This window comes from Malania oleifera, chromosome 4 (genome assembly GCF_029873635.1).
Source record: "Malania oleifera isolate guangnan ecotype guangnan chromosome 4, ASM2987363v1, whole genome shotgun sequence".
Taxonomy (NCBI): domain Eukaryota; kingdom Viridiplantae; phylum Streptophyta; class Magnoliopsida; order Santalales; family Ximeniaceae; genus Malania; species Malania oleifera.
This window is the reverse complement of record NC_080420.1, coordinates 114,358,078-114,384,418: the sequence shown is the minus strand read 5'-3', so window position 1 is coordinate 114,384,418 and position 26,341 is coordinate 114,358,078. Positions and strand designations below refer to the sequence as shown.

Here is a 26,341-nt window from a genome sequence, read left to right as displayed (position 1 = left end):
GCCTTTGATATAGTACTTTCATATATTTGTCACTTGTACTTGTACTAAATATGCCCTGCAAAGATAAGATACACTTGAAACTACAAATAGGTTAATATCATCAAAACACATTAAATATGTTTATGTAGCCATTAAGGCTAACAATAAATAAAAATGTTAGGGTATACCCATATAAGTAATTATACGGGTCATAAATGGGTGAACATTTAAACCCATTTATAAATGGGTTAGATGGGTGTGTATGCTTAAACCATCCACCCATTTAAAATTCTAACCTCATTAATTATAATAGTAATTGATTTATTTAATTTATCACGTTTAAAAATATATGACAAATAAGTAACTAATGTTATAATTTTAATTTTTATGTGCGTAATGTAATTATGTATTGTTCAGTTTAAATATTTATATGACTCTAGGAAGTTGACTACTATTTGTAAACAAACTATTCCTGCTTATGACACCTTGGTGAACCAAAGCATCTGTCACATAGTATTAAATACACATATAATTTAAAATTAAACTATTTTTTTTTTACTTTCTTTCATAACCAAATATGAAATAAAAAATTCCTTCAGTATTTTTTCTTCTTTTTTCTTATGCTTTTCAAGTTACAAATGGAACTTATAAAAATAAATAAATAAAAGTTCACTTTTTTATTAATTATTTTTTTTGTTAAAAAATATTTTCTTTCTAGCCCTTCTTCCCATCTATCACTCTCATCTATTATTAATACAAATATATATGTTCCATTCTATATTCTTTTTACCATTTTTAATATATATTTTTAAAAATGTATAATAATTTATTTTATATCTTCAAAATAATAAAAATAAAAATATAATTATTAAATCTATTATAGGTTATATATATGCACACAAAGAATTGCGATTCTAATACTTGGCCCAAATCTGTTGATTAAATAGGTCTAACAGATCCGAACACAAGAAGTGAATTGAAATTGAATTAAATTGAAGTCAATTTGACCAGTTTGATGCAATTCGATGCAATTAGATCAACCGAGTTAACTTGATCATAAACTTTTTAAAGGATGAGCGCAAGTAGAGGTTGAATCCGAAGTCCTCGCACTTGTAGAAGGAATATCCGAAAAGGGGCTACATTCAATTTACATCGAAAGAATAGAATAAATTATACTTTTATAAGGATATTACTAATCTGATAGTGGATCGACAAGATAAAGTGACACAAACTCGTTGTATAGGGTGGCTGATTTTAAAATTATAGAAAATGTGGGGAGGTTTGTGCAAAATATCCAAACGGTGGGGAATTCAGTGCAAAGCCTCAAAAGCTAAACCCTTGCCCTGCCCAAGCGCTCTCAAACCATTTAGCCGTTGGAAGCAGCTCCTCCGATCCTACGGCCCAGATCTACCTTCAATTCAAACTTAAATCGAACCAAAACCCATTCTGACCGTTTAAACATAAGTCTCTCTCTCTCTCTCTCTCTCTCTCTCTCTCTCTCGTTCTAGCTCTGCAGATCTCTCTCTCGCTCTCTCTAACATCAAGAACTCCCTCGGCGGCCAAGACTTTCGGAAACTCTCTTGCCAAAGTCTATCTGATTTCTCAAACAAAGAGAAGTCATGGAAGGTATGGTGTGGAATCTCGTTACGCTTTTCTATATTCTCTGTTTTCTTTTTTTCTTTCTCTTTTATTTGATCCAATCCGGTTTATCTAGAAATTTTTTTTGATGTTCTCGTTTCAGATCGGGTCCTAGAAACCCTCCCGGAGAATTGCGAATGCCCTGTCTCTGTTGAAAAGATGGAGCACTCTTCAACTACTGACACTGGTTTGTGTTTTTTGCTTCTGTTTTGATTTTTTTTTTTTTGATTCTTCATTCTTTTATGTTAAGAGAATTTTTTTTGATTTAGTTTTTTTATTTTATTTCGCTATTTTCAAATAACGCTGATTTGTAGTTTGTCGATCTTGTTTTCGGTCTAGCAAAGAGAAACCCTAAATTACGGATATGTTTCTTTCTTCCTTATTTCATGTTCTCAATGGTTCCATTGATATTTTTGGTTGCCTCAAAACTGAGAAAAGAAATGAAAAGTTCAGACTTGCTTTTCTATCTTTTTTTTTTTTTTAACCCTGTTTGTTTCTTTAGAAAACGAAAAACTAGAATGAATTGGCCGGAATAATTGTACAAGATCTAGTTGATGTGTTCTATTTGCGAGCCCGAATATATCAATATAGGGAAAATAGGGCATTAAATAATTTCGATTTAAATAATTTCCTTGCTTCCCTTTATTTCTTGGCAAAAAAAAAACATTACTGGTTTGCTACTTTTTTGCTTTGTAATGTGAGTATTCTTCTGAGGAGTTGCGTGTTTCTTTTAGATCAAGATCAACAAAATATTCCGATGGATGAGAACTATATGTCAAGTGAAATTCAAGAAAGCAGTCCAGAACAAGAACAGAAACTCCCAATATTTCAGAAAATTGATGATCTGAGTGCCAAAATCCAGGTAGATTTTTCATAATTGACCCCCTTCTGCAGCTCTACTTTTGCTACACTGGGAATTTAAGAAAATAGTGAGAAAACAAAATTTGAATTCTATTTCACAAGTTGTTTGATTTTTTTAAAAGGTTGATTTGGTGCTTGTTATTTTGTTTAATATTTGGTTTTTCAAACGGTTAAAATCTGTTTCAATATTAGATAGTCATAATTCCTTATCTTGCTGGAGGGAGCATCCCTCCACCCTCAGGTACTGAAAGCCTGAAAGCGACCTGAGTATGGAAATTAAAAAAGAGTGGAGCTCAGCAAACATTTGACCTTGATTTATTATGTTTCAGAACTTGAAGAAGGAGCACACAGTTCTATCTGATCAAGTGAGGGGCATCACAACAGATTCCTTACCCAACTCTGAAGTTTTTCGTGGATTTCAGCTTCTCAGTATGTTCTCAGCTACTGTTATACCCAGCTATTTATGTTAGTTTTTAAATTGTTTGATTGATTTGGTTTTGTTTGGTAATAGGTTCTGAACATGAACTTTTGAAGAGGAAATACCTTGAGGAGTGCTCTGAGCGGAAGCGGCTCAACAATGAAGTGATTGAGCTCAAGGGCAATATCAGAGTCTTCTGCAGATGTAGACCTTTAAACCAAGATGAAATTGCAAGCGGGTCAACTACTGTAGTTGATTTTGATTCTTCTCTAGAAAATGAGCTACAGATTATATGTTCTGATTCTTCAAAGAAACAATTTAAGTTTGACCATGTGTTCAGGCCTGAAGACAACCAAGGTAACTCAAGATGTCATAATTGATTCATATTATGTGAAGACACCAATTAATAGATCTTACTCTTTGTAATGATTTATCAATTGCAGAGGCTGTTTTTGCACAAACATCGCCTATTGTGACTTCAGTGTTGGATGGGTACAATGTTTGCATATTTGCCTATGGACAAACTGGGACTGGGAAGACATTTACCATGGAAGGAACGCCAGAAAATAGGGGAGTTAACTACAGAGCTCTGGAAGAATTGTTCCGTATTTCCAAGGAGAGATGTAGTATTATGAGATATGAATTGTTTGTGAGCATGTTGGAGGTCTACAATGAAAAGATAAGGGATTTATTGGCAGAGAATTCTAATCAGCCTACTAAAAAGTAGGTTTTATATATTTTTTATTTATTTTTTTACCTTCAACTAGATTTTTATTTTTACTTTCTGAGCTCGATATTTCAGGTTTGGTTATTATATCTAGAGCAAAAAGCAACTAATTTGTATTGACCACTATGTGGAAAGAGATTGTATTCCTTAATGCTTTTCATCTTTCAACCCTTGCCTTGTGTTGTCTATGGTAGATGTAAAATTCCAATCAAGGACTGGTTTAGATGTTTTTTGCCTCACTTGTTCCCATTTTCAAGCCATTGTTTGCTGCTTTATAAAAAAATTCAAATGTTTTTTCAATCGGTTGTAGTAATCCAACTTAATTCTGTCAACTTCCCAATTCTCTGGCTATTTCCATGCTGAAGATTGTTAGGCGACAACAATAACAACAAGAAGCCTGAAGTCCCACTAGGTGGGGTTGGTTATATGAATCATTTCCTGCCAATTCACCCAATCTAGAGCGTTTTCCTCAATTAGATTACGAGTTATTAGATCCTTCCTCATTGCCTCATTCTAAGTTATTTGAGGCCTATCCCTATACTTTTTCATGCCAGAAACAATAACTATCTCCTCCCTTATCTTGTTTTATGGTCAGGCTATTTTTTTAAAATATTTGACTTCTATTCTTAATATAAACCCTCTCTTCTTCACACTTTCCTCTTTAACCTGTAGAGAACATGTAGTTAGCTCTCCTGTTGTATCATTTCCCCTAATAATAAATTATTATTCAAGAGAAACAATTACTATATTGCGATCTTATTTTGCATGGTAAATTTGAAGCCAGAAGACCATGTGAATATTTTATTTTGTGGGTATAGGTTGGAGATAAAGCAAGCTGCAGAGGGTACTCAAGAGGTGCCGGGACTTGTTGAAGCTCATGTTCATGGTGCCAATGATGTGTGGGAACTACTTAAGTCTGGGAGTCAAGTCAGATCTGTTGGATCAACTAGTGCAAATGAGCTAAGCAGCCGTTCTCACTGGTAATTTTAATTCTTTCAAATTTAGTAGTTGCTTTATATCTTTACATCCAAGGCAGCTCATTGAGTTGGTGATTTGCTGTGAACAGTAGAATTAATTCCAGTGTCAATAACCAATGAATTGTTTGCGTAGCTTGTTGCGAGTGACAGTTAAGGGGGAGAATATGGTAAGTGGACAAAGGGCAAGAAGCCATCTTTGGTTGGTAGATTTGGCTGGCAGTGAACGTGTGGGGAGGATTGAAGTTGAGGGTGAAAGGTTAAAGGAATCCCAGTTCATAAACAAATCCCTCTCTGCGCTTGGTGATGTTATATCTGCTCTTGCATCTAAAACAGCCCATATTCCCTACAGGTATCTCTCTCTCCCTCTCTCTCTCTCTCTGAAATAGTTTTCCTAACTATATCTCATTCATTTTACTACTATTGTTCAACAAAATCAGGAATTCAAAGCTCACTCATTTGCTGCAGAGCTCCCTAGGTAAGATTGCTTTAATTTTCTTCAGCTTAAAAGAAATTCTGAAAGGTTTAGAATTTTGCTTCATTGTGCATCTGTCCACTAGGAATTGCTACCTTGCAAATTTTGTGGCTAGACATTACAATGCAGCATTATATTCAAGGAATATAGTGTTTATGTTGCTGATATATGTAGGCACATGCCTTCTTTTTATTGCTTTCATGATGTCATTAGTAAATGTCAGAATTTTTGAAGTTAATGTTGAATGATGTGAAATGGAACTTGATATTCAGGAGGAGATTGCAAGACCTTGATGTTTGTTCAGATCAGCCCCGGTGCTGCAGACTTGGGTGAGACCCTCTGCTCACTGAACTTTGCCAGCCGAGTACGGGGGATTGAGTATGGTCCCGCACGTAAACAGGCGGACCTCACTGAGCTTTTCAAGTACAAACAAATGGTATGTGTAGAGTACAGAAGTTTTGCCAGAATGTAATCCTCTGATCTGTCAACTTGCTTGGACTCATTTCATTTATGAACAGGCAGAGAAGTTAAAACAAGAAGAGAAGGAAACAAAGAAATTACAGGATAGCTTTCAATCTTTGCAGTTGAAGTTTGCTGCCAGAGAACATATCTGCAGGAGTCTCCAAGAGAAGGTAGTATTGTTGTGCGTGCTACATTTTTGTGTCAGCTTAAGAGAGAGTAGCTTTCTTCTGCAAATGATCTTGAGAAGCACTTCAAGGTCACCGTATGGGGGGTGATCTTGCAGTTGATTTTGTGTATACATATTTGTTTGATGTATGGGGGGTGATCTTGCAGTTGATTTTGTGCATACATATATTTGTTTGATTTTATGTGCTTGCATAAAAACAGATCTTGCAGTTGATTTTGTGTATACATATTTGTTTGATGTATGGGGGGTGATCTTGCAGTTGATTTTGTGCATACATATATTCGTTTGGTTTTATGTGCTTGCATAAAAACAGCCTTATGGTTTTGAAGCTGGCCAGCAGATACAGAATTTTTATAGCCTTTTCAACTTGTTAAAACTTGAGAGTTCGTTATATATAGTCACGCCACAAACAAGCTGACTGGAAATTTTCAACAGGTTCGGGACCTTGAGAACCAATTAGCAGAGGAAAGGAAGACGAGATTAAAACAGGAAAATAGAGCCATCGCAGCTGCTGCTTCCAAATCGTCATCTCTAAAACAAGCACAGAGGGCGACAGTTACAGATAAAAAGCCACCATTGGCTCCTTCAAAGCATAGGTTGCCATTGAGAGGAATCACCAATTTTTTGCCCCCAGCCACTACTAGCTTCAGAACTGGCACTTCCACTTCTTTTTCATCTTCAGCAGACGACAAGGAAAACATGTCCAGAACAATAATGGCAGCAGCCAAGACAAAAACACTTATGACAGCAAGGCGCGGTTCCATAGCTGTCAGGCCCTCTCAAACAACATCATCACAGGCTTTGCAGACTAGGAGGCGGGCCTCCATTGCGACCTTCCACCTGGAGTCGAACTCACACATGACACCTCTCAACAGCTCATCCACCCGATTGAAAAACAACCGTGCAATGGGTCGGCAATCATTTTTGTGGGACCCTCAAAGGATGTGGCGTGTATCAAGAGTGAGCTCTCCTTTGCCAAGATCGGGGACAGCAGCTGCTGTGGACGCAACTCCAATTGGTGAGAAGAAGAGCAGCAAATTCATGGGGAGTCCTCCTGTGCAGGCAGGTTCTTCAAAGCTGAGGCATTCAGCAGTTGTTGCACTGCAAAGGAAACCTGTAGTGTGGAGTCCTCTCAAGTTGAGAGGCATTAAGAATTACAGGAAGTCATTGTTGCCGTCTTGATCTGTGTTGGTTGGAGTCCAATCTCCAAGAATTGTAATCACTCAATCTTTCCAAATTTCCTTTGTTTTTTACTTTTTGGCGATGTATGCCTCTTGCTTACTGATACAACCTTGTTTTTTGAACTATGGTTTTTAGTCTATTTTTTCATTTTTAATAAATAAATTTTGTGGCCATTCAAAATGATAGGTTCAGACCCTAAACCCTAAACCCTAAAAACCTAAATCCTAAAACCCTAAATCCTAAACCCTAAACCCTAAAATCCTAAACCTTAAACCACAACTCTACATGACTCAAACCTATTATCTAAAATTTGGATCTATTTAGATTTGAACAAAATGTGATATGAAATTGCATCAAGTTTTATCCATATCTATATAAATCCAAATCTCAAATCAAAATTTGTACTCCCGAACGCAACTAATTATTATGTTTTGATAGACAAATGGTAGATGTTTGAGCATAATTGGAATTTAGACAAATTGTGAGGAGGCAGTTGTTAGGGCTCGCCTCATTTAATAAAAGGAGGAAGCCAATTCAAAATTGTTTGCAGGTGGTTAGCTACAGCTAAGCATGCCTCACATGGAAGAGGAGCCAATATCAAAGTTGGCAGCAATTTTTGGTGGTCAAATTCCACCCACCTCTTTGAAAAAGAAGGGAAATTATTTTTTGGAGGGAATTGGGCTGTGGTGATCTCCTCCTATAAAAGGAGTACTTCCCCTCCATTGTGATATATACACAAATAGAGAGCGAGTGTGAAGATATAAATATAATTATTAGTGCCTGTGAGTGTGTATTAATGTGAGTGAGTTGAGTGTGTTGTAATCCTCCTCATTCACTGTATACCCATATATATAGTGAAGTTACTCCTCTCCCATGGACGTAGGCAAAATCAACCGAACCACATAAATATTGTGTGTTATTTGTGTGTGTGGTATTTGATCTTGGGCGGGATTCATATCCCAATAATTAGCAGAGCTACTAGTTTACCACCTCGTTGATAGGTTTTATTTTATTTTTATATATTAATACCGCCTTGACGACAGGTTTTATTTCTGTGTATCAATACCACCTTAATGACATGTTTTATTGATGTGTATTGATATCGCTTTCATGGCTGAATTTGTTCCTAACCTTTGAGATTATACTATAACAACATTGTTCACTGTAGTTGTCCATATACATTACTATAGAGCATATTAAATGGAGGAAAGTACAAGTCGTGGCAGCAATTCCATGATCAGGCTTACAAAGACAAATTATTCCATCTAGAAGATAATGATGGAAGATTTGTTGTACTGTAAAGATCGATTCGATCCCATTGAATGCAAAGGGATCATGTCAAGTGGAAAAACTGAGTCTGATTGGAAGAAGCTCAACAGAAAAACTGTCAGTGTTATTAGACAATAGGTTAAAACGAGGGCAATTTGTGATACAGCCAAAGAAACGGATGCCTACAAACTTTGGCAACATTTGGGAGAGATGTATGAGCCAAAGAATGCCCAGAACAAAGCCTTCATGATAAGGAGGCTTGTGAATTTAAAATTAAGTGATGAACAAAATGTTTCAAATCACTTATATAAATTTAATGAAATTATTGATAATATGGCAAACATGGAACTAACTATTGCAAATGAAATTCAAGCATTGATTTTGCTAAGTTCTTTACTAGATAGTTGAGAGACACCGGTGATAACTCTCAGTAATTCAGCACCAAACGAAAAGGTAACCTTGGGTATGGTGAAAGATAACATCACAAGAGAAAGCAAGAGAAGAGCTGAGCAAGGCTTGCTGACTCACTCTTAAGGACAAGTAATGCTTACTGAGAGGGGTAGAAGCAGATATTCCCAAGGAAACAACAAGAACACAGGCAGGACTAGAAGCAAGTCCGAAGGCAAATCAAAATCAACGGGTAACTTCACCTGTTATTATTGTAATAAGCTTGGACATATAAAGAAGGACTGTTGGAAATGGAAGGCAAAACAAACCAGCGAAGACAAGAAAAAGGAGGACAAAAGTAGTGCAGCAGTGACCTCTGATGAAGGTGAAACTTATGTGGTGTGTGAGGAAGGACGCGTTAACCTCACTTGCCAAGACACAACATGGACAATTGATTCTGCAGCATCATTCCATGTAACAACACAAAGAGACTTCTTCTCATATTACAAATGTGGTGATTATGGCTTTGTTTAGATGGGAAATGAAGTCAAATGCAAAATTGTTGGCAAAGGAGACATATTGATAGAAACTAATGTTGGCTGCAAGCTACTACTGAAGGATGTTCAGCATGTACTAGACATTCGCCTTAACCTGATCTCCACGGGTCAACTTGATGACATGGGTTATGAAAGCTATTTTGGTAATGGAGTCTGGAAGCTCAAGAAAGGGAATTTGGTGGTGGCCAAAGGAAAGAAGGGTGCTAACTTATACTACACTCAAGCTAAGCAACTCTGTGTAGGAGATGTAAATGCTACAGAATATGAAGTCACCACTGAGTTACGGCATAATAGACTTGGCCACATGAGCGAGAAGGTACTCTAGATTCTTGTAAGGAAAAAGCTGCTTCCAAATTTCTCAGGTAATTCTTTAAAGAATTTTACTCATTGTTTAACTGGTAAACAACATAGAGTTGCATTTCAAAAGAACTCCCCATTTAGGAGAAAGCATATTCTAGATCTGATTCATACTGAAGTGTGTTTTATGAATGATAAAAGTATTGGTGGATCATTGTATTTTGTTACCTTCATTGATGATCACTCTAGAAAAGTGTGAGCTTATCCTTTGAAAAGTAAAGACCAGGTGTTAGATATGTTCAAGAAGTTTCAGGCCAATGTTGAAAGACAAAGTGAAAGAAAGCTCAAATGTGTTCGTTCAGACAATGGTAGTGAATAAATTGGGCCATTTGAAAAGCATTGCAGAGTCCAGGGTATTAGGCTTGAGAAGTCAGTTCCTAAGATTCCTCAACATAACAACGTTGCAAAAAGAATGAATAGAACCATCTGCAACAAATATGCATGCTCTCTCATTCAAGGCTGCTAAAATCCTTCTAGGGTGAGGCGTTAATGATAGTAGTTAACCTCATCAACCTTTCTCCTTCAGTTCCTTTAGGAGGTGACATTCCTGAAAGGATTTGGACTAGGAAAGATGTATCATATAAACACTTAAAGGTGTTTGGTTGTAAATCTTTTGTCTATATTCCTCAGGATGAACGGACCAAACTTGATGCAAAGACAAAAGAGTGCATCTTCATCTGTTATGGTATTGATGATTTTGGCTACAGACTATGGTATTCAAAGAATAGGAAAGTCATCCGAAGCAGAGATGTGATGTTCTTTAAAGATCAAACTATCGACGATTGTGAGAAGGCCGATAATCCAAAGCATGTCCTCAGGAATCCAATCGAGCTGATTCCAGATTCACTGCCATAGCCACAAGAAGAGCGTGACGATAATAGGGAAGTTGATGAACCAATAGCTAAAGGTGATCAAGAAGCTCTAGCAGCAGAACCCCAAATAAGAATATCCACTAGGGAGCATCAACCTTCTAGCAGATACTCACCAGATGAGTATGTGTTGCTAATTGATGGGGAAGAACCAAAATGTTATGAGGATGCCATGTCACATGAGCCCAAGATTGAGTGGTTGAAGGCCATACAAGAAAAGATGAAATCCTTGCATAAGAACCACACTTATGATTTGGTAGAACTACCAAAGGGAATGAAAGCACTCAACAATAAATGGGTGTTTAAATTGAAAAATGAAGAAGCAAACTCACAACCAAGGTACAAGGCGCGACTAGTTGTGAAAGGTTTCGGTCAAAGAAAAGGCATTATCTTTGAAGAGATTTTCTCGCTTGTGGTAAAGATGTCATCTATTTGAGTTGTTCTCGGATTGGCTACCAGCTTGAACTTGGAGATTGAGTAGCTTGATGTAAAAACTACATTTCTCCATGGTGATTTGAAAGAAGAAATCTACATGAAACAACTTGAAGGATTTGAGGTCAAAGGAAAAGAACAGTTGGCGTGCAAACTGAGAAAGAGTTTGTATGGTCTCGAGCAGGCACCGAGACAGTGGTATAAGAAGTTCGATTCCTTCATGATGGAGCATGAGTATAACAAGTTTACAACTGACCACTGTGTTTTTGTTAAGAAATTTTCTAGTAATGATTTCATTATTCTCATGCTTTATGTGGATGATATGCTAATTGTTGGTTGTGATACTAAGAAGATAGAAAAATTAAAGAAAGAACTAAACAAATCCTTTGCAATGAAGGATTTGGGTCCAACTAAATAGATTCTTGGAATGAAGATCTTTCGAAATAGGAAAAATAGAAAGTTGTGGTTATCTCAAGAAAAGTATATTGACAAGGTGTTCGAAAGATTTAATATGAGCAAAGCAAAACCAGTCAGTTGCCCACTTGCAGGACACTTCAAGCTTACTTCCAAGCAATATCCTACAAGTGAAAATGACAAAGAAGAAATGAATAAAGTGTCTTATTGTAAGAACCTGGTTTGGTACAAGACCAAATCGTCAACGGTTTCGGGGAAACTGTCAACGGTTTTAGGCGGGCTGAGGCCTTTAAGTGTGAGGAAGTCTTCTTATTTTTTTCGTAAACTCACTCCATCTCTTAGGGTTTTCTCTCTCTCTCTCTCTCTCTCTCTCTCTCTCTCTCTCTCTCTCTCTCTCTTCCCTTTCCTTTAAATTGTGTCCCACTCTCTCTTTCACCCAAATTCTGTCCACTCTCGCTCTCCAATCCTCTCTCTCTCCTCTCCGATTGTCTCTCTCTCCTTGACAAAGTTTAGGGAAACTGGGGTTTCGTCTTCTGAAAGCCGCAAGCACGATTTTAGGAACGTGGCAGGCCTATCTTCAGGAATAGGTAAAAGGAATAATTCTATGAATTTTTTTTTCAAATTTCAACTGATTAAATTGGAGTTATGATCCTAGGGATATTATGTTAGTTGTTATTTTAAAATCCAACCAGTTAAAGTTGAGCATAGGTAAGGGAAATAGGTTATGTCAATTTATTTTGAAGTTTTAACCGATTAAATTTGAGTATACCAATATGGGTATATTATATCAGATTTTCTGAATGAATCAGGCATATGAAATTAGTGATTTTGGTCTTTTGAACATGTGTATGGGAAGGAATAAAGTGAGTAGGGTTGATCATCTCCATTTCTGTTTAAAATAAATATTTTGAGTTAAGTTAATGTTGTATCTCAGTAAAACATATACCAAGTGTATTATCACATGCTTTCTCCATTAGTTTATTAAATTATGATTTAACACCCAAATCGTGTGATATGAGAATATTTCATTTATTGTATAATTAAAGCCTATTGGGATTTTTTTTGTGGTAGTATACTGTGAACAGTATGGTGATATACTGATTTCTTGAATGGTTGAGAATAACGTGCATATTGTGAATTTGACGGTTTTATACCAATCATGGGGATTTTTGGAAAATTGTGGAAAAACTATTGCGAATCATGTGTTAAGAAAATGAGATCATTTTATCTATTTTATTATGTAAATTGCAATATATGGTTTAAGAACCTTAATGGATCAAGTATGATGAAAGCTCGGCACCGTAACTAGTGAGATTACCAGTGCAGCTACACTATTGTGGAAGTGTAGGCGGTAGATAGTCGATTTGGTCAAAAAAGGGTTGTGTACCCTTTTGAGTTCGGACCAGGATGCGGTAGGCAAATCGGACTTGTAGACGTATTACTTTGACTTAGTTATGGTTTAATCAACCAAGGTAAGTCCAGCCTTCGGACCGCACAACCCGTCATGGGGGTTAAACATGTCGTTAGTCCAAATGAGGAGTTCTTCTATGCATATTTGTAAATTTATGTAAATGGGGCTAGTATTGAGTTGGAATTATGTTTTGAAGGAAAATGTGTATTTTTAATTATATAGGTGTGAGTTACAGTTTATAAATACAGTTTTATTTAAAGTTAAATTAATGGAGGTAAATTGTGCACACTAAAACTCATGATAGCCATACACTGATAATAATTTATTCATTCTTACTGAGAGGTGTCTCACCCCAACAAATATTTCAAATTTTCAGGATCTAGAGGAAATCAAGCTTAGCGGGCTTTAGGAAGGGGTGAGATAATATAGTTTAGAGTAAGTGTTTGTAAAATACTGAATTAAGTATGTTTCTATATCTCTTGGGGTTGTAATATTGTTATTTTGGAGATACCTATATGTTTGTGATGGTTTAGTACTCTGGTATAGCATTTGAGGTTTATGTTATTTCTGTTACTTGGATGGAATTAATGTATGGAAAGTCTCATCCTGGACCTCACTGGGTCGGGTCATCATAATTGTGGTATCAGAGAGTATATTTGTAACACCCCAGAAAATAATATGTATGAAAGTGTAAAAATAAAAGTAAAAATAAATTAATTAGTTAATTAATTAATTAAAATAATTAAATGAAAATGATTATTAATTAAATAATATAATATAATAATATATTAATATAATGTAATATAATATAATAATAATATTATATATATATATATATAAGTTAACATCCTGAAGCTTCTTTAAGCTTTAGGAATTCCAATCAATTTACAGAGAACACACCCCCCCTTCTTCATGAATGCTCTCTCTCTCTCTCTCTCTCTCTCTCTCTCTCTCTCTCTCTCTCCTCAATTTCCTCGGCGAAGGGCCAATTGAAGAACGGAAAATATCCATGGGTTCCAATTTCGGCCACCAACATTTTAACTAGAGTGGATTCGTCGTTTGGACATTGTAGGCACCACTCCAGGGCTAAGGTAAGAGGAATAAATTATGTCAAGTTTATGTTAAAAATATTTCCTTATTAAATTTGAGTACGTGAATTTAATTAGATTTTTGTTATTTAATATATGCCCGATTTAAATTGAGTATGTGAAATTAAGTATATCTATGATCAGATTTTATTTTTAAAATATGCCCGAGTTAAATTAAACTGTAGGGATTTGATTAAATCAGATTTTTGGGAATATTTTGGAATTAAATTAAACTGCAGGGATTTGAGTATATCGGGTTTTCTTGGAACATAATGGAATTAAATTAAAGAGGTGAAATTAATCATACCCTAATTTTCAGCAAAATATATATTTTTCCTAGGCAGTTATTATATAATGAATTATCACTCAAATTGTGTGGCATGAGTAAGGTTATATTTATTGTATAAATAAGCATGTCAGAATATTTTATGAAGATACAGAACAAAGTGTGATTTTATACAGATTTATGATAAGATATGTTTTAGACAGATTTATGTTATGACAGTATTTAGACATATTCAAGATATGACAGTATTCAGACAGAGTCATGATATGACAGTATTCAGACAAAATTATGATATGACAGTATTCAGACAAAATTATAATATGACAGTATTCAGACAGATTTATATGACAGTATTCAGGCAGGTTTTATGAAATGAAATCATGTATCAATTTTATTATATGAATAGACAATATTATATGGTATAAGAACCCTGATGGACTAATTATATTCAGAGCACGGTACCATAGCTAACCAGATCATTTAATGCCACCACACTACTCAGATAGAGTGTTGGTGTATGGATAATTGATTGTGCCCAGAGAAGAGTGGAGTACCCCCTGACATTCCGAACCAGGCTGGGTAGGCCAATCGTACTTACAAACATGTTATGTTTGGCTTAGCGTGGTAGGCTAGCCATTGCTAAGTCTCGCCTACAGGCCACACAACTCGATCATATGGGGTCATTACATGATATTATATGATTGCCCATCCAGGGAAATTCTTTTATGTATATATATATATATAAGATGATTTATGTATACAGAGAAACTTATTATGACAAAGTATGTATTTTCCAAATATATAGGTGTGAGTACACTTTTACATGATTTTTCAAGTTAAAGTTAATTATTTAATGGATGTGTTTTTGATACACTAAAACTTATGTTGCCACACACTGATAATAATCTATTTCGTATACACTAAAACTCATGTTGTCACACACTGATAATAATCTATTCTGTCTTACTGAGAGGTGTCTCACCCTGTGATGCACCGAACCCGCCACGTGGGGCTCGGAGTGTCACGTAGGAAAACCTACATAAATCTCTATAATAGTCTCTGATACCATAAATACACCACCTGTCCCCAAACTAGGGTCTCGGGCTTCCCTGTCCATAACTGTAAACATAACCATGCAACGGAAGAAAAACCTCCTCAAAACAAGCTACTAGAGTTTTAGTTGTCTTAAAAACACATACAAAACTCCCTGTCATTATATTACAACCAAAATAATAAAACCTGACAACTAGTATCTCACCAGCTCTGACAACCACTACCAGTAGTCTAATTCCCAGCCCGAAGTATGCTAGGCTTGGTTCCCTAAAGGACCTGAAATATTAGATGAATATTGGGGTGAGACACTTCTCAATAAGACGGATCAGATTATCATCAATGTGTGACTAACATGAGTTTTAGTGTGAACATAATATCACCATTTATTTAACTGTACATGAAATGACATTTTAAAACTGTACTGACATGTATAACTGAAAACACATAATTTCTGGATAACATACTGTTGGCTCAATATAGCTCTTTTTTAGTAAATTTGCCTATATATGCATAGAAGAGACAACTTGAACTGCTGAACTAGCATCGTCATACTTTCCCATTGATATGCTTCCCCCCATAATGGGTTGTGCGACTCAAAGGTTGGACTTAGCATATGGCCGACCAACCATAGCTGAGTCAAAATAGGCTGTTAGTGCGATTGTGCCTACCCTATACCCAGAATGCTCGTTGGGAGGGTCACCCGAAACTACATCGGGAGTCGTATTGTACCCAGGCTACAAATTGACTATCCATCATCACACTATCATACTAGTGTGATTGCACTCCCTGCCAAATCTATAGCTACAGTACCATGTTCATCGTAATATCTGATTTCCTTAGGGTTCTTAGATCATATATGACAATTTACATAATAAACTGTAATCATGAATTTACTTTCATAAATCTGTATACAATAGGAGCTGTTCATAATTCTGTAAAATGTCATCATTTTCTGTCTCGGTATAAAACTGGCGTATAGCTGTTATATCATAACTCAGTGTATAGCTGTCATATCAAACTGAATCATAATTGTATTAATTATCCAGTTCATTTCTGCCATTTTAACCATTCTCATGCCACACAATTTTTATTGATAATTTATAATATAATAATATAATGCCTGGGAAAACATATAATTTACTGAAAACAAAAGGTATGATCATCTCTAGGGTTTAATTTAACTCAAACTATAGGTTTTACAGGAAAAAGGAGATGAACAACCCATTCACTTTAGTTTTTCCCGAATTTGTATAATAAGCAAAACTACCATTTTCATATGTCTGATTCGTTCAGAAAATCATATATATTGTTCTTGTAACATATACTACAGTTAAATCAGTTCATATTTCAAAAATGACTGGCATAATCTAATGCCCTTACCTGTTCCTGGAAAATCTGCCAAAAACCTTGAGGAACACAAAACCCTAGCTGTTTAAATCTGCTGAGGATTGATGACCTACGAGCCGGGAGGAGGGAGAGTGAGTCGAGGAGTAAGTGAGAGTGACCCGGAAGGCTTAGGAGAGAGAGAGAATCACATGAGAGAGAGAGAGAGAGAGAGATAGAGAGAGAGAGAGAAAGAGAAAGAGTGTGTAATAAAAAAAAATGACCTTGTTTACTACTTAAGTAAGCTCAGCCCGTTAAAAACCGTCGATGGTTTTTTGAGATGACCTGAAACCGTCGACGGTTTGGTGCTAAACCAAACCCTCTCCTTTCTTTTCTTGCTTTTCCTTCCCTTTTATTTATTTTCTTTTCTCTTCTTTTCTGGTTTCAGGTTAGCACATCCTCTCCCCCTTATAAAAATTTCATCATCGAATTGTTAACTCATACCTAACATCACTCATAGAATTACCAAATCAATCATTCGACTCTAGGAAGAGCCGGTAGCTACCCACATGGTAGCCTTGTCACAAGTTTATTAATTACCCTCACTTATGGTGGAGGAATACCATGGTTACAATAACAGTCCTTGGGAAATTACAAGTAGATCAACAAAATTCTCCTAATACCACTCAAAACACTAAACCCGATATCTATGGATTTACAAACACTCAAACTTAACTGGACAACCTGCACAAAACACAGTATATATATACAATCAAATTCTTACCTAAACCGTCGTACCTACCTGCCTAGTGTTGGTTCTCGTTGAATAGTTGCAGGTACTTCCGACGTATTTCCTTTTCCAACTCCTATGAAGCTTCTTCCATTGCATGATTACGCTAGAGCACTTTCACTCGCGGGATCTTCTTAGTACGCAGTTCTTGTTCATTACGGTCTAAAATCTGAACTAGAACTTCCTCGTAGGATAAGGTATTGCTGATTTCCAAGAATTCATAACTAATCACTAGCGAGGGATCTGGGATGCACTTCCTTAACATCGACACATGGAAGACATCATGCATTCTAGACAATGCTGGGGGTAACACTGTCATGTACGCAACTGGACCAAACCTCTCCAGTATTTCAAATGGCTCGATATAGGGCTTAGCTTATCTTTCTTTCCAAACCTCATAACCCCTTTCATCAGAGCAATCCTCGGGAATGTCTTATCTCCTGCCTCAAACTCTAGCTCTTGTCGGCGTGTATTAGCATAGCTCTTCTGTTGACTCTGAGTTGTTTTAATTTGATCCCTGATGAGTTTGATCTTTTTAGAAGTCTGCTGAATGATCTTTGGCCCTAAAATCAGCCATTCACCAACCTTATCCCAGTACAATAGAGATCGGCACTGTGACGCCTTGACTTTTCTGCCATTTTTTTCTTCTTTTCTAATACAATAATAATAAATCATCCATCAAATATCTCTAATACCATATATCAACATGACCTAACTCGAAGTGGGGTACCAGGTGATCTATCCATCACTTATAAAAATACCAAGCAACGGAAACAAACATGTATACATCTAATCCCAAACACAATACCAGAGTGTTACATCATCATAATACATCATTAACTCTCTTTCCAGATCTAGACTTTAATACAATACAAGAAGTCCCAAAACACCACTACACACATGACAGATCTTGTCAATACTTACCCTTTACACACAATCAACCAGACCTGCCCTGGAGCTTTCTAGACTCGATTCCTGGTATTCCCTGAAATGTTAAATTTATAGGAGTGGGACACCTCTCACTAAGAAGGAATAAATTATTGATAGTGTGTGGTAACATGAGTTTTGGTATATTATAACACATTCATTTAAATAATTATATCAATTGAGAAAAGCATACAAATATGTACTCGTAATCATATACACACACATACATAGTTTTATAAGCTTTCATTTCTTATATTCAAGTTCTATCTCATGAGTATCCACCAGTATATAACACAATGCGTCTGTAACTCATGGCTGTTCATTTTTCATAGACATGTTCTAACTCATGAGCATCCACCAATATATAACACTACACATATGTAGCTCATGTTCTTACCTACCCATACAAGTAGCTTCCCTCTGCCCTGATATCGTTTGTATCCTTACCCGATTAACTCTGGTTTGACTATAACTTATACTCATCAAGACACTCACCTTACTCAGTAAGCTTTCAGGTGGAGAGTTTTACTTCACCTCAATTATTTATGTTATTAGCTCACACATATCCATTTCCATTTTCATTTCATTATCCAACACATAAGTATCCTTGGTACCAGTACCAACATCGTGTTTGTAACTTATGACTGCCCTAAGGATCTCTTTTTCACGCCATGCTTCCCCCCATGGTCAGGGCTGTGCGGACTGAAGGTTGCATCTAATTGTGGTTGGCCTACCTAGTTAGATCAAAATGGAAATCCATCCATGCGTTTATAGAACGCCTGGTCTGCCAATAGCCCTGATCTGGACTCAAGGGGCATAACAACTCTACTAAATGACTTAATCGAATACCCACACCACACTCTCCACAAGACCCTGTGGTTGCACTAACACCTCACTAGCAATGGTACCATGCTCAATATCACAACCCATCATTAGGGTTTCCATATCCATCTATCAGGGTTATCATTACCACATACCCGCAATCATTAGGCAGTATTGGCATTTCATCAATCATATTTCAATGATCCCATTGCAGCTTTCGCCCTTTTCAATGTTCACATTTCCCAGTATTTAATGATCCCATTGCAACTTTCATACTTTGCAATGTTCACATTTCAATTTCCACATTTCAATATTCATATTGTAGAATTTACATCGCAATATTCCCATTTTTAATATTCATTTCATTGTCATGGTAGCATATACATATATATATATATATATATATATATATATATATATATCATTTCTTTGATTTTAGCATTTCTCATAAAACTCTTCAATATACATATACATATATATTATTTTCATTGTTTCTTAATAAAACAATTCTCATTTCGCATGCTTCAACGTTTCTCAATATACTCATATTAGTATTTCATACTTCCTCATTTTTTCATAGAAATAATTCTATATATATTTATATATCTCTTTTCATCATTTTCCTGTAAACATATCAATATTTCACATTTCATCATTTCCTCATAAAATACTCATCATCACATATAATTTTCAGCATACTTCATAAGCCACACAATTTTCATCTAATATTCGTATCATAATAATTTAAGGTAAAATACCATAATTCATTTTCACATAGTTTTCAACCAGTAATTCTCAACAAAAATTGCTACAATTTATTCCCCTTACCTGGTTTCTTGAACTACGCCTGCAGGGATCTTGAAATTATACCCGTGGCACTCATCCGAGTCTTGAATTCAATAACCCTAGTTCAATCCCAGAATGCCCAATATTCTAACATTTCCAAATCTACATTAATTAAATAACAATTAATTTTTAAATAACCCCTTATCCTAATTTTGGGGTTATCGCCCATTTTTTTGGACCCAAGGCCTGTTTCGATGGGCAAATCCGGGCGGAAGACATTGTCAGGTGGGGAGTTTGGCTGGTGTGGCACATATGTTAAAAGATAACATAGATGTCCTAAGATGAGCTCAATGAGAATAGAAATCTCATGTGGAACAAAAGGGTAAAAGCTCGTTTGTTTTTGATTTTCAGTATGAATACGAATCGTGAAAGCGTGGCCTATCGATCCTTTAGACCTTCGAAATTTGAAGCTAGAGGTGTCAAAAAAGTTACCACAGGGATAACTGGCTTGTGGTAGCCAAGCGTTCATAGCGACGTTTCTTTTTGATCCTTCGATGTCAGCTTTTCCTATCATTGTGAAGCAGAATTCACCAAGTGTTAGATTGTTCACCCACCAATAGGGAACATGGGCTAGGTTTAGACCGTCGTGAAATAGGTTAGTTTTACCTTACTGATGACAGTGTTGCAATAGTAATTCAACCTAGTACGAGAGGAACCGTTGATTCGCACAATTGGTCATTGCACTTGGTTGAAAAGCCAGTGGTGCGAAGCTACCGTGCATTGGTGAACCTGTAAAAGGATCATTGCCAAAACTTGCCAAAGAATGACCCGCGAACATGTTATTTACATAGTGGTAATTGCTTCATGCTCACCTCACCCTTGTTGATTTGAACATTGCAACGCAGGTGTTGCAAACAAATATGATTTCCCATTTAATAAAAAATGGGGAACACCTGCGTTGTAATGTTCAAATCGACAAGGGTGAGGTGAGCATGAAGCAATCACCACTATGTAAATAACATGTTTGCGGGTCATTCTTTGGCAAGTTTTGACAATGATCCTTCCGCAGGTGCACCTACGGAAACCTTGTTACGACTTCTCCTTCCTCTAAATGATAAGGTTTAGTGGACTTCTTGCGATGTCGTCGGCAGCGAACCGCCCACGTCGCCGCAATACAAACACTTCACCGGACCATTCAATCGATAGGAGTGACGGGCGGTGTGCACAAAGGGCAGGGACGTAGTCAACGCGAGCTGATGACTCGCGCTTACTAGGAATTCCTTGTTGAAGACCAACAATTGCAATGATCTATCCCCATCACGATGAAATTTCAAAGATTACTCGGGCCTGTCGGCCAAGGCTATAGACTCGTTGAATACATTAGTGTAGCGCGCGTGCGGCCCAGAACATCTAAGGGCATCACAGACCCGTTATTGCCTTATGCCTACGACAACCCTTCGAGAAATCCACTCCACTAGACTTGTAGAGAATCATTCCTAGATTTTTTTGGTGATGTCTGATCGCCCATTTGACTTAAAATTTAAGAAAAATTGAGGTAAGAGTGAGAATTTACATTACTCCAGGGGATATGCTTACGTCGCTCCTACGACAAATCTGCTCTAGTAGAAATGTCAATGGTGGAGAATGGAGCCCAGTAATATTTTTTAATTTTCTATCGGTGCCCGTTTGACTGGAGAAATCGAGGAGAGTGAGAGAGAGAAAACGAGGAGAGAGAGCTACAACGTGAGAGGTGAGAGGGGGGGCTCTATGTGAATTCTCCTGAAGCTAGAGGCTTTAAGAGATGTTATATACATATATATATATATATAATCTTATATTATTATTATTATTATTATTATTATATAATATTATATTAATATATTATTAAATTAATAATAATATTAATTAATTAATTAATATTTATTTATTTATTTATTTTTATTTTTTTGAAATCACTCTGCTAATCTTATATAACCATTTTTTGGGTTATTACATTCTCCCCTCCTTATAAAAATTTTATCCTCAAAATTGCTATTCATCTGCTTCCCATCATTAGAGAAAATACTTTCAATTTTTATTAATTACCCTCACTTATGGCGGAGGAACACCGTGGTTACAAAGAGGGTTCTGAGAGATTACAACTATTCAAAATTCTCCTAAAGCCATTCACATCCCAAAACCAAAAACTCTATTTATCCTACGTTACACTATATGAATCAAAATATAACATTATTATTCACTTTTATTCTGACTAGCTCAATTCTAAGCTCCATTGAATAGATGTGGGTGCCTTTGGTGCATCTGTTCTTCTAAATCCCATGAAACTTCTTCTACTGCATGATTGCGCCATAACACCTTTACTTGTGGAATCTTCTTCGTGCGTAGCTCTTGTTCCTTCCAGTCTAAAATCTGCATTGGCACCTCTTCATAAGCTAAGGTATCACCCAGCTCTAGTGCTTCATAACTGATCACATGTGAGGGGTCTGGAACATATTTCCTCAGCATAGAAACGTCGAATACATCATGGATCCTAGATAGGACCGGTGGTAATGCCAACCTATAGGCAACTGGACCCACTCGTTCAAGAATCTCGAATGGTCCAATATGCCTAGGGCTCAGCTTACCCTTCCTCCTGAAAGAATCTCGAATGCCAACCCCTTTCAGTGGTGCCACCCTCAGAAATACGTGATCTCTTGTGTCAAACTCCAGTTCTTGTCGATGAGTATCTTTATAACTCTTCTGCCAGTTCTGTGTTATTCTGATCCTGTCTTTGATGAGTCCGAATTTATCTTGTGTCTGCTGTATCAGCTCTGACCCCAAAATCTGTCTTTCCCCAATCTCCTCCCAGTATAACGAGGACCGACATCTCTTGTCATATAGCGCCTCATACGGTGTCATCTCAATGCTGGCCTGGTAGCTGTTGTTATACGCAAACTTGACTAGTGACAAATACTACATCCAATGTCGTCCAAAGTCCAGTACACATGCTCGCAGCATATCCTCCAGAATATGTATCATCCTCTCCATCTACCCATCTGTCTGAGGATGAAAAGTTGTTCTGAACAACAACTGAGAACCCATGGCCCCTTACAAACTCCTCTAAAAATGAGATGTGAACTGTGGGTCTATGTCTGAAACAATGGATACTAGGACGCCATGGAGTCTAACTATCTCTTGGATATTTAACTCTGATTGGAAAAAGGTGGGCAGTATTCGTCAGTCGATCCATAATTACCCAAATAACGTCCTATCCATGCAAAGCCAGTGGTAATCCTATGACAAAATCGATCGCTATATGCTCCCACTTCCACTCAGGAATATGGAGTGGCTACAATGATCCCGCAGGTCTCTAATGCTTAGCTTTCACCTGCTGCCATGTCAAATACTAATTCACATAATGGGCTATCTCCCTCTTCATGTTGCTCTACCAGAAAGACTCTCGAAGATCCATGTACATTTTAGTACTACCCGGATGTACAGTATGCAGGGACCGATGTACTTCCTTCAAAATAACCCCCTTGATCTCAGGGTCAACAGGAATGCACAATCTGGTACGGAACCTCAAGGCTCCATCATCTGAGATGCTGAACTCTGTCTCCTAATTATCATGTACCTTCTCCATAAAATCTGTTAATTCTACATCATTCCTTTGAGTCGCTTTAATTCTCACCTGTAAAGTTGATTGCAAAACCAGGTTAGCAATAAATGTCTGGTGATCACCCTTTACCAGCTCTATACTGAGCCTCTCTAGATCCATCAGGATTGGATGCTGAATCTTCACTATAGATATAGATGAATCCACTGATTTCTAGCTCAAAACATCAGCGACCACATTAGCCCTTCCCGAGTGGTAGCTGATAGTGCATTCATAATCCTTTATCAGTTCCAGCTATCTCCTCTGCCTCATATTTAACTCTTTTTGCATGAAAAAGTATTTTAAACTCTCATGGTCAATAAAAATCTCACATCTACTCCTATAAAGACAGTGTGTCCAAATCTTCAACGTATAGACCACTGCTGCTAACTCCAAATCTTGGGTAGGGTAGTTCTTCTCCTATTCCTTCAGTCGTCGTGAGGCATAGGCTATCACTCTCCCTCGTTGCATCAACACGCATCCGAGCCCTTGATGGAACGCATCACTATAAATTACGAAACCCTCTTCTCCTGAAGGAATCGTCAACACAGGCGCAGTGATGAGTCGCTGCTTCATCCTCTAGAAACACTGTTCACACTCATTAGACCACTTAAATTTTACGCCTTTCCTAGTCAATCTTGTACGAACTCGAACCATGATATATGGATTAAATAAATAAAGAGAAGGGTAAAATGGTAATTGATTAGGCTTCGTCGATGAAGCCAAAGTTCGTCGAAGAAGGCCTCGGGTTGCTTAGCGACGAAATACAGGAGCTTGTTGATGAGGAGAAGCTAAGAGGTTTCGGGAATCCAAAAATTTCAAGCTCGTCGACGAGGTCAACGTCTCGTTGACAATTTGTCTTCAGTGACTCGTCGACGAAGACGCCATCTTGTTGATGAGGGTGGCTGAGTCAAAGGGCTATAAATATCCATTTTCATTGCTTAACATATAATAAATTTCAAATCCTCTCTCTCTCTCTCTCTAGGAACTCAAAATACTCCCTCTCTCTCTCTCTCTTTAGATTTCTTTGTCGTACGTTGTGGGAATCGTCGATCTAACATTACCACGAGGATCAGAGAAGGATTCTCTACAAGATTTATGGATCGGATCTTCGTTCTGAGTATTTTTGGGTTTTGGCTCAAAATCGAGGTAAGGCTCTGTTTTTAATTCTATTTTGGTAGTTGTGTATTTTAATAGAATTTTGAGCATATTCTGTACTGTGGTTTGTAGGTTTTGATAACTTGGTTCGTTGTTTAGGGACCGTAGAGTTCGGGATTGGTTGTTTGGGGAAAGGTAAGGGGATGTTGTTTATGTCGTTTATTTTTGAAATAATTTCAATAGAACTGTGGTTAATAGTCCTATGTGCGTTTTGGTTACTCATTTGGGGGAATCTAACGGGTAAAATTATGGGTTTTTCATGTTATAGTTTTGGAAAAAATGGGGCATTGGGCTGCGTCTTTGGTTTCTTTGGAAAACTGTGATTATACTGTGATATATGTATTGTGTTATGGAGATGGTCATTCCTTGAATTGTTTAAATTGTATGTGTTTGGAAAATCATGATTATAGGTTACCAAATGGGTGTGGAATTGTTTGGTTATATGAACATGCATGAGTTGTGTTTAGGTGAAATAGGAACGGGGTTCCGAATTGTTCCAAGTTTTGAAATTCAGCTTTTTCTGAAGAGTGGGCAATACCACTAGATCGGTCGGCGTTTGCCAAAGGGTGTGAAAACACCAGATCTGCACCGGTTCAACACTGTGGGCTGATGCTATGCCAGGTTACCGGGGGCACTAGCGTTTGCTGAAGGGTGTGAAATACCACCAGACTACCGACTTTTTCCAAAGGGTGTGAGATATCACTAGATCATCGGTTTATACTGAAGGGTGTGAAATACTACCAAACAGTCCGGCTTCGGTTGAAGGGCATGACGACACCAGATTGTATTGCTTGTTTTGTGAAAATGCTGGAATTGTTTGAACTGTGCATATTATTATGTCATGATAACACTCATATGCCACACACCGAAATAACCTGGATCTGCCTTACTGAGAGGTGTCTCACCCCCGTTGTATGTACATATTTTTCAGGTCCTTTGAATAACCGGAACTAGCGTCCTTGTGTTAGGAGCATAGTGGTCGGTGTACTGCGAGAGGTACTTGGGTAAGTACTAGCATTGTATTGAGTTGTCTTTTGTGATTTTGGTGGACACCTGGATTGTGTTTTGTATTATGGAACCTGGATTCCTTTTGTATAGACTTTAGTATGAGAATATATATAGAAAGACCTTTTACGCTATGTATCTGTTATGTATATGAATGTGGATAGGGTGTACGGGAACCCCACGGGGTCGAGGGTTGTTTTGTTGCTAGACAGGGACTCGTTGGCGGTGTTGCGTGTTTTTCCTAGAATGATGATTTTAGTAAAATCACGACGAACTGTTAATGATTTTCGTTTCGGTGTGATAGGACAAACCTGGACCTGTCAGGTGGTAGTTAACATGATTAGTCCTAGATAATTGTGTTAACTATACGTGTTGTAAGAGTATTAATAGGTTCCTATTGTATTTTCAGAATGGAGCCCAAGGATAATAACCTAGGAAGTGGCTCCGAGGAGACAGCGAGTGATGAGTCTCCTTTTGTGCCTTGAGGATTGATGAGGCAGGTGCTGCGAGAGATCGGGCGGAGTGTTAGGAGGCACGGACGCTCTCCTACGTTTGCGGGGTGCACCATTGAGAGGTTCACACACATGCATCCTCCGATGTTCTCAGAGTGATAGCAGAGGACTGGGTGGAGAAGATTAAGAGTATCTTGGAGGTTTTACACTGCATGGATAGGTAGAGAGTACTCTATGCTACCTTCTAGCTGTCTGGGGAGGCAAGGCGATGGTGGACTATGGTGAGTCTGCTGGAGAAGCAGAGAGCCGGTCCTGTGGAGATGACATAGAGCCATTTCAAGGAGGTGTTCTTTGACAGATACTTCCCGGCTTCCACACGTGATGTTAAAGCGGATGAGTTTTCTACTTTGACTCAGGG

At 37.3% G+C, this 26,341-nt stretch overlaps 1 protein-coding gene across 1 annotated transcript; it reads left to right on the top strand.

The window, feature by feature from the left end:
* The first annotated feature begins 1,369 nt into the window (after positions 1-1,369).
* LOC131152688 (kinesin-like protein KIN-14S) lies at positions 1,370-7,083 on the top strand. The gene is made up of 12 exons (XM_058104492.1): positions 1,370-1,605; positions 1,721-1,804; positions 2,352-2,479; positions 2,808-2,907; positions 2,990-3,253; positions 3,340-3,619; positions 4,442-4,603; positions 4,734-4,949; positions 5,038-5,075; positions 5,345-5,508; positions 5,591-5,704; positions 6,157-7,083. The coding sequence occupies exons 1-12, from the start codon at positions 1,599-1,601 to the stop codon at positions 6,901-6,903; spliced, it is 2,304 nt and encodes a 767-aa protein (XP_057960475.1). The 5' UTR covers positions 1,370-1,598; the 3' UTR covers positions 6,904-7,083.
* Positions 7,084-26,341: the final 19,258 nt, after the last annotated feature.

Coding starts and splice junctions, on each gene's coding strand:
- LOC131152688 (XM_058104492.1), top strand. Junction 2,480..2,807: donor ATCTGAGTGCCAAAATCCAG/GTAGATTTTTCA, acceptor ATTATGTTTCAG/AACTTGAAGAAGGAGCACAC. Junction 3,254..3,339: donor CAGGCCTGAAGACAACCAAG/GTAACTCAAGAT, acceptor TATCAATTGCAG/AGGCTGTTTTTGCACAAACA.